Source organism: Urocampus carinirostris, chromosome 10 (assembly GCF_059441175.1).
Source record: "Urocampus carinirostris isolate Australia breed hairy pipefish chromosome 10, RoL_Ucar_1.0, whole genome shotgun sequence".
Lineage (NCBI taxonomy): Eukaryota > Metazoa > Chordata > Actinopteri > Syngnathiformes > Syngnathidae > Urocampus > Urocampus carinirostris.
Window position 1 is genome coordinate 7,151,921 of NC_142358.1, and position 9,817 is coordinate 7,161,737.

Here is a 9,817-nt window from a genome sequence, read left to right on the forward strand (position 1 = left end):
AAGCACTGGACAGTTGCAGAGTGGTCCAAAGTCCTCTTTTCAGACGAAAGCAAGTTTAGCATTTCATTTGGAAGTCAAGGCGCCAGAGTCTGGAGAAAGGCTGGAGAGGAGCAAAATCCAAGTTGCTTGAAATCCAGTGTGAAGTTCCCACAGTCAGCAATGGTTTGGGGAGCCATGTCAGCTGCTGGTGTTGGTCCCCTGTGTTTCATCAAGTCCAGAGTAAATGCAACTGTGTACCAAGAGATTTTAGAGCACTACATGCTTCCATCTGCTGAAAAGCTCTATGGAGATGAGGATTTCATTTTCCAGCATGATCTGGCACCTGCCCACAGTGCCAAAACCACCAGTAACTGGTGCACTGACCATGGCAACACTGTCCTTGATTGGCCTGCTAATTCCCCTGACCTGAACCCCATCGAGAATTTGTGGGGTATAGTTAAGAAGAAGATGAAAGACACCAGACCTACAAATGCAAATGAGCTGAAGGCCGCTATCGAAGCATCCTGGGCATCAATAACACCTCAGCAATGCCACAGGCTGATTGCCTCCATGCCACGCCGGATTGATGCAGTAATCCGTGCAAAAGGATTCCCAACCAAGTACTGAGTGCATCAATGGACATTTTCAAATGTTTGATTTAGTTTTGCTGTTATAAAATTATTTTTTTACTTGGTCTGAGGAAGTATTCTAATATTTTGAGATAGGATTTTTGAGTTTTTTTCAGCTGTAAGCCAAAATCAGCAATATTCAAATAATAAAAGGCTTGAAATAGTTCAGTTGATGTGTAATGAATCCAGAATGTATGACATTTTTGTTTTTTTAATTGCATTACAGAAAATAAAGAACTTTATCACAATATTCTAATTTTCTGAGACAGTCCAGTATGTGTATATATGTGTGTGTGTATATATATATGTGTGTGTATATGTGTATATATCCAACACATGCTCCTCTTCTGGGCTAACAAAAATTAAAGTGGCTTGTGGTTTTCTCTTAAATGTGACTAATAAGCCTGGCAGCGGCTAATATTTAGTATAGCGTAGTCTAATAGCAGCGTGTGGTTTCCTTTTGATGTGACCAGCTAGCACAGCGACGACTTATGGCTAGTGAAACATCGTCTAATAGCTACCGCTGGGGAAAGTGATTATATGGATTCCTCATAAGTAGAATATTGATGAAATACAGTATTGAGTGATATATATTTAGCCTACTCCTATATAGAACAGTTTTTTTTGTGAGACACTTGGCTTATTTGAGTTTTGAGTGTTGTAAGGCTGAGAACCAAACAAGCATATAATAGACAATCCTCACCATACTTTGAGCAAATACTGTACAGTCAAGCATGCTAAACAATTAAGGGTGTAGTACGTCTCAGCCAGAGACGCTCATCGTGTTCAGAATAACCTCTAATTAGCATTCTTGTAGCATCTGCCTTTTCAATAGGGAGTGACAAACGTGTTGCTAGCCACTGGCTTGCCTAATTGGAGACGTGCTCACGCCTGAGCTGTCTCTGTTCATTATCTCCATCGCTACGGGATCCAGATAAGGATAATCAACCAGACAGCGTGGAACACTGCGAGGGAAGCTATATGTCAGATTAGGGATGCATGCAATTATTTTAAAGTCTAGAAAAAATTGTTTAGCATGAGGTTTGTCACTATTCACTGCATTGGTTCTATAGAAGACTTCTTCTCACCTAATGCTAGGAAAGCTAAAGCCGTAATCGCATAATCCGTGTAGGACCACAACATGCTAGTGTCTCGTCGAGTCAAGTCACATTTTTTGTATATATTTGTATTATGTTGCTCTTAATCGTAAGATGTCTCAAAGGACTGCACAGAATTACAATTACACCACCCCCTGATCTTTGACCAACTTGTGTCCTATCTACCTCTTTCTCGAGTCGTCGGTATTACCTGCACTGGTACTATAGAAGACTTCTTCTCTTCTTCTCAAGCCATAGGTTCCTGACCCCTGCCTTTGCGGCTAGCATTAGCAGCAAAGACAATTCTTATTAAGTGAGTGACTGCTATTAATTCTGAAATTATTATTTTTTTAGATCACAATCAAAATCAAGTCCTTAACGATGAACCCATTGTGGAAACCCAAGCTGCTTCACTACTCCAAAGACATTTTATGTATGACGTCCCTTTTATGATAACCAAACCCCAAGAACTTAATGGTTTTTTTTTTTTTTACTTTTACAGGCCATTCCCCCTTCCAACTCTCATGTGTCACATTGTAGTCCAGGCCAGAACTGGATGCCCAGTAGCTCTCTGAAAGCCAGTTTCTCAACCCCTCACTTTCATCTATTGTGTGCAAGCAGATGGTCAAAAGGGGAAGTTGCGTGCAAGACTTTGGCTGCTGCACAAAAAGGCTCCAGTCAGAGTCGAGACAAAGAGGCGAGGTTTCCCTGCTTTTTATTTTAAATGTTATTGTAAGAGATGGAAATGTTTTGCATGGCTGTAGCCCAGCCAGATTATATAATCTTTTGAGTTCTCTCAAAACTGGTCTATTGTTCTATTCTTTTAAATTAGGAGGTCCATTTATGTTATTTTTGGTCATAGGGTCAGCAGAAAAACACTAGTGTTTTGTGAGACCTTGGCTTGTGAACTGCAGGAAATTATCTAATTTTAAGTTTGGGGAAAAAAGCACACAGTGGTACCTCTTTAATCTGTTCTGGGAGTAGCTTCGTAATATGAAAAATTCTAAAGTAGATTCCCATTTTTAATGTAAATGCGCTAATCCGTTCAAATCCCCGCAAAAGTACAGTACGATACCTTTTTTTTTAAAAATTAATCATAAAAAAGCTTCAGAACATGAAAATATACATGTTAGAATTGGTACATCGCACAATAAACATAAAACGAGAGGACCATAATGTAAAAAAAAAATAAAAAATAGAGAAAATAATAAAAATATTCATTTACCTTTTTGCCTTGCCTTTCATGAAAAAATGATCCAATCACTTTTGCTTTTGCCGGCTTTTGACAAGTTGTCGGAAATACGTGAGGCAGACGTAGCACCTTCATCATCTGGTCGCTCTTGTTTTTTGATGATGAGCCAGACCTCTGCATTGACTGGCAGTGGCGTATGACAATACTAATGCTAACTCAAACCCTAATCATTGGGGATAAATATAATAACACTATTTTGTTGAAGCTTTTTAAGATTGCACTGCAAAATATTAAATAAAAAAATTAGAATTATTGCAAATTATTTTGCCAATTTTATTTTTTTCCTTTTATTTAAAGGCGATGTATCTAAGTTTTGAAATATTTTACCTGCTGTTGCCATCATCTGGCTAAAATCATCATTGCAGCGCCTCTTGTTGTGCGTGCAAGTTTGTGAAATTGTTAGATGCCTGTTTCTTTCTCCCCCGTGTTTCCTGTATTAGAGCTGAGCATAGTTCAAGTTGTAACTCAACCGCTCGCTACTGCCCCAATTTCAGAACAGAAGCCATATTCAACACAAAAAGAATACCATCCTGACATAGGCACTTAAGTAACTAGGTAGCAGTTTTCATTAGGTGATTTCTGATTTTTGTTAGTATATATTTTGAATAACACATAGGGATATTACTTGTCTTTTGTTGCTCAGGCCCAAGGGTGGGTGCTTTGATTTGGTATTTTATTTCTATGAATGCATGCTGTGTTTTATTGCACTCTTTTTGTTGCCCAGATGAACGGCACCTTATGTATGTTCCGTTTTGATTTTTCAAATCCTCAAAATAGAAATAATTTTACAAATTGGATTTCTTTATTGGCTTTCCTTAATTTTATTTTTAGTGATAAAAAAAAATAATTTAATTCATGAATATTGTATTGAAGTTAAACTTGAGGTGATATCCTCCAATACAGTATGTGGTGAAACATTCTCCATAGAATGCGGTGCATCCAACTGAGTCATAAAGATAGGCTGATATACCTAATGTAGATACATACAGAAGGTGTTACTTTCATTATAAGGCTCATGTAGGGCTTTTATTTTTACCTCATGTGCGGTCCCTTCTCAAGGTTTCTTCATTTTCCTCATATTGAGATTTTCCTTGCCCTCATGTAGGTTTTAGATTAGGGGATGGTGTAATAATAGTCTGTAATAGTAGTCTGTGGTTTGCAATAATCTGTCCAGCCCTTTAAGACTCTTTGTGATTAAGGGCTATACAAATAAACATGACTTGACTTGTTTCGTTTTTTTTCATCTAATATGGCTCTGTGAACATTTTGGGTTGCTGAACCTCTGGTTTAGCCTATACATATATTTTTTAATTTTATTGTATCATGCTTATAAACACTACACCGGGTTTGCAAAGAAAATGTCATTGTTTTTATTGTCATGAACATAAAATGCTTGTCTTGAATTTAGGGGATAATGGACCACTCCCCTATGTGGCTGGCGGGTCGTAGTTTGTCCACTAATGTTCTTGATGGCTTGACTCAGTCTTTGGAGTTGATCATTTCCATATCATCCTCATTTCTTCCTTGTGTTTTCTCCCCCAGGCACGACATGCCTGGTGGCCCTGCTGTCCGATAAGGAGCTGACTGTAGCCAACGTCGGGGATTCTCGCGGAGTCTTGTGCGATAAGGACGGCAATGCCGTGCCGCTATCGCACGACCACAAACCCTACCAGCTTAAAGAGCGCAAGAGGATCAAGAAAGCCGGTGAGAGACTCCATGCACACCGCATACAAATTGTTTACTTGGGGGGGAGGGCGTTGGAATCAGGCTTGACCGGCGCTGCACCTCGTTTCGTCTCAGCTTAAACGAAGGGTGCCAGCTATCAAAGGAAACACAGCCAGCGTTTTTAGGTGCCTCCGGAGAAGTCGATCTTCTTGCAAACACTCGGGAGTGCTGGAATGAGGATGGCAGGGGGGCAAATAAGCCGGCCTGGGGGGTGGGGGGCACTCCGTGTAGTAGTCCGTCGTTGCCATCTAGTGGTGCATTTGGGTACTGAAGGAAAAAAACAAAACACTTTTATAGTGACTCCTCGTGGTGTACGAACACTTCATTCATTTAGATAAAACACTACTAATTAAAAACACACACTCATACTATCTCATAAACATATTGTTTTTAAAACGAGATTTGTAATATAATTACACAACATTTCTGGCTCTCCTACATCATGGTGTGGATGGTTACCGCGATTGGCTTCACTCTCGGTATCCTTATGTCATCATGGGGATCACCTTCCTGGCTGCAGGAACCAGTGTCCTAGACTGCACGGGCAGTGTTACAGTTGCTTATGAATGACCTATATTTCATGTTGACAATATCTGTGAATTGTTTTTTTTTTTTTTTTGCAACATCCATTTCAGCCTGGTCATCCTGGAAGGGAGATTACTTCATGTGCGGCCCCTTCTCAAGGTTTCTTAATTTCCTCATGCTGAGGTTTTGAGTTCTTCCTTGCCCTCATGAAGTGTGGGTTTTAGATCAGGGTATGGTGTAATCATTGTCTGTCGTCTGTACAGCCCTTTGAGACTTCTTGTGATTAAGGGCTATACAAATATACATGACTTGACAACTTGAAGAAGCCATGTTTGTCCGCCATCTTACTACGGAGGCCCTGAATGACCAATTCCAAAAGGTAGCTTGTCCGGGTGGTTTTATTTCTGACCCTATTTACCAGCAACTTTCCTCCCACAGCTGAGCCCTGCACCTGAACTATCATACAAACACCCTTTTTTGATCTTGTTGGTTGATAAATTTGTATTTATTTGACAATGCATGAGCCTCACATAAAGGGAACCGACATGATTGTCTGCACCTTTCTAAGACAGGTAAACCTAAAAGCCAAAATCTTGGAAAGGGCTGGGCAAAAAAAAAAGAAGTGGTGCTTTTGGGTCATATTAATCTATGTAATATGTGTTCTTCCTTGTGATTTGTCACACTTGTTTTCAGTTTCACTACACAATATAGCAATATCCAGTGGTCAAATATTATTATGTACGGTAATCCCTCAGTTTTCACAGCGGTTCTGTTCCTAAAAGGTCCCGCAACAGTCACCCCTTGTAGAGTAGAAACTGTTATTTATTAAACACTTATCAATTTAAAACAAAGAACAGACACAATTTTACAGTTTAAGCATTTGTTTAACAAATAAAACACTGCACTTTTTAAACGTTTTTCTTTTACAAATAACTTGCTTTTAACTTCCTTTAGCATGTGGAGAAGTCCAAGTTTGTGGATGATAGAAAGCATCATCCTTTACCTTTTTGGTGCTTTTGTTGGTCCAAAGCATTTTTCTTAGCATAATGGCTTATGGCTTTCAGAGAAACTAGAAATTGAGTGTTATTGACTCACGGGCAGAAAGGGGGTAGGGCGACTGTTTAGCTATTTGGAATGCAGAACACAATACTTGAGAAAAATCCACGAAATAGCGCAATTTGAAAAGTAAACCTCGATGCAGGGTTTGTACGCAGTGGTGGTTTTACACTAAATTACTCCCTGGGCAAGACCTCCTCCATGCCATTTTAGGATTCAAGAAGAAGTGTTTATTGTCATATGCACAGTAAAGAACCATGTTTCCCTGCACAATGAAATTCTTACTTTACTGTACACAAAAAAATAAAATAAATAAAGATAAAACATAAGATTAACTAAAGTGTGCATGAGTAGTCATGTGTATTCCAGTTGAAAGGGACTGTAGCGCAATAAAGTGTCTGTAATGCGGTGAACGTGTCTTTAGTGTATTGTTCGATCAGCAGCTGTTTAAGAGTCTGATGGCAGAGGGGTAAAATGAGTTCTTTAGATGGCTTGACCTACATTTCACACTCCTGTACCTGCGTCCTGAGGGCAGAAGTGTAAACAATTCGTGTTGTGGACAGGCGGGACTCCTTAATGATGACCCAGCTCTCTGGTGGCTTCACATTACATTTTCCTCCCTTTCCTCCCAAACTGCAGCTGGCATAAGTTTGTACAGCATTGTCCTATGAAGTGTCATCGCCGCCTTTGGGTTGCGTCCAAGAAAACAGGTGTATGCTACCCCTAAACAGGGCATCATGAAATGTGTATTAGTGCCGGGATTTTGAATCAATTATTGACATTTATTATGGGCCATGCAAAAACCTAAGTTAGCATTTCCCCGTGGTATATTGTCATGAGAAAAGTTTCTTGCAACTGAAAATGACAGCTACATATTACTGTTATTTTCACCCAACATCATTATAGGGAGAGATTAGTCTTACAAACAAATATATTCCTTGAGATCTAAAAATCATATGTCTTGACAAATGCATACGCAAGATTAAAATCTCGTATGTAAATCGCAGATATATTTATGGATCTGTAAAATACATGATTCACAGCGTATATTTTCCTTTAATTGTACTGGGGAATTCAGCATTTAAAGTCCTTAAAAAGAGCTTGAATTTGGCCATGAAAACTGTACGAACCCTGTTAATACAGCGAGGTATTACTGTATCTTTTTTAGGTGTTATCTAATCCGCCCAAAACTTTTTTTCCTCTGGCTAACAGGCGGCTTCATCAGTTTCAACGGCTCTTGGCGCGTTCAGGGCATCCTGGCCATGTCGCGCTCGCTGGGCGACTACACCCTGAAAAACCTGAATGTGGTCATCCCAGACCCGGACGTTCTCTCGTTCGATTTGGGCAAGCTGCAGCCTCAGTTCATGATCCTGGCCTCGGACGGACTCTGGGACACTTTCAGCAACGAGGAAGCGGTACGCTTCATACGTGAGCGCCTGGACGAGCCACATTACGGCGCCAAAAGCATCGTCCTGCAGTCGTACTACCGCGGATGCCCTGACAACATCACCGTCATGGTTGTAAAATTTAAAGGCAAGGGAGGGGAACAGTAGTTATCCAGGAAACAATAACCAACAGAACTTTTAAAGAAGAAATAATTGCTCATTTGAACCGCCACCATATGTTTTTAGATTATGACAGCATGGTTTTGTTGATGCATTATCTGACATTGTTCAATTGACAAAAATGCAAATTTATAGGCAATAGTTTGGTATGTTAGAAAACATTTAAATCTGAGGAGCCGGCAATCGAAAGAGCACTTCACCTCCTGAGCTGATGTAGTCCTTCGTCCCTGTGAAAATCCCTAAAGTAACATGCGCTCTGCCGGCCTCCGCTTCCAGCAGCATTTGATCGGAGATAATGGAACACGACTGCACAGGTTCTGTTTAATTTAAGCAGAAAGATCATGGAAAAAACACATCTGTTCTCTCTGCCCTCGCTCTCAGCAGTAGTGTACCGGGGATAATAGCCAAAACTGCGCAGTTCATTTTAGGTGGGCCACAATTGCACGCGTCATTGGCCTGAATCTGAAAAGAAATGTGTTCTGCCTGTCATGTGAATGGGGTGGACCCAAATGCAGAAAACCTGGGGCAGGTGTGCTCAACAAGGGATGGTAGTGCCAAACCTGATTGGGGCCCTCTTGTGACACTGCTTTTAGCAATAGCGGACTAGGGATAATGGATTGCCACCACAAGTGTGTTCATTTGAGGCGTAAAGAACAGGGAAAAAAGAGCCACCATGCAGTACAGATTTGCTCTCTTGGCCCTCACCCTCAGCAATATTCGCCAAGGGATACGGGATCGTGGATAAACAGTGCAGTTCTTTTTTGGCGGGCCAAAATGGCATAGTTCGGCGGCCAAAACCCCAACAAAATGCGGTCTACTCTCAGCAATAGTCGACTGGGGATAAAGGATCACAGCCACAATCAAGCATTTCATTTTAGGCAGTCCTGAACGGCACACCTCCCGACAAAACTGTCTTTTGCCGTTCGCAGCTCACAGCAATATGCGATAGCGTATCATGAATCGTAGCCTCATGAGTGCAGTTGATTTTAGGCGGAAATACAGTAACAGCAACAACTAAAAAAAGTCAGCCCCAACAAAAGTTGTTCCTGGGTTAAAGTGTGTAATCAGGAATAATGGATGCAGCCGCACAAGTGTTGTTACAAAAATGGTCTTTGCCGGCCTCCACTCAGAGCAATATGCAATCGGGGGTAATCGATTGCGGAATATTTTTCAACCCTCAATACACAGAGGCTGCAAAGCAACGAGGATTTTAGTATTAAGAACTAAAACGAAAATGGATAAATCAAGCTGTAATTAATAAGTTAATGCAACATCTTCAACAAACTTGGGTCTAAGGCAGAAACGCACTGAAAGTTATGTGCCAGGTGAATCCACTGTCCTTTAAGCTTTAGTTCAATAGCAGTAACCATCTCCTTTGCCCACCTCAGCCTCGATAGCTGCTCGTTCCACGTTGAAATTTGAATAAGGAATTTTGCATTTACATTGCAAAATATTATTAATCAAATTTGCTAATTATTTCAGCCTTTATGATGTCTACGTACTGCCCCGGGTCAAACCAGGAAGTAGCTAGCGAATACTATTGCAGGGCAGTCATACATTGATCTCAAACATTTATTATCAATTCTGAGCCCTGTCTAACTGATTAACAAGGTGGTAGCATCTATATAAACTTGTGCCAGCCGCATTAACGTTAAGCTTTCATATTACTGCCGGTGGCCCAATTTATCATCTTGCGGGCCGCAAATGGCCTGCGGGCTGTGGGTTTGACATCCCTTCTTAATACTAACGCTGTTAACCTTGTGTTCCATCGTATTTTGGGATTTTTTTATCTGTACAGTTTGGGACGACTAATGTTTAATCATTTTTGAACGTTTTAGTTCAGAAAAAATGTTTGAGGATTATGTTTTTGTTTAATTGTTGAAGACTTAATATGATTTTTTTGTCTTACCAGATCTACTAGGTTGTTTTATCTGTTTATCATGTAAATGTGTGATAAAGTAATAATATTAAAATAAAATAGTGAAGCAA

General features: G+C 40.3%; 1 protein-coding gene across 1 annotated transcript in view; it reads left to right on the forward strand.

Annotated features, from left to right (window-relative positions):
• ppm1lb (protein phosphatase, Mg2+/Mn2+ dependent, 1Lb) overlaps positions 1-9,817 on the forward strand; it is a 74,213-nt gene extending 64,396 nt beyond the window's left edge. The window contains exons 3-4 of the mRNA XM_088346537.1: positions 4,500-4,661; positions 7,476-9,817. Of these exons, the coding sequence (XP_088202663.1) occupies positions 4,500-4,661; positions 7,476-7,816 (503 nt within the window). The 3' untranslated portion in view covers positions 7,817-9,817. The remainder of the gene's footprint in view (positions 1-4,499; positions 4,662-7,475) is intronic.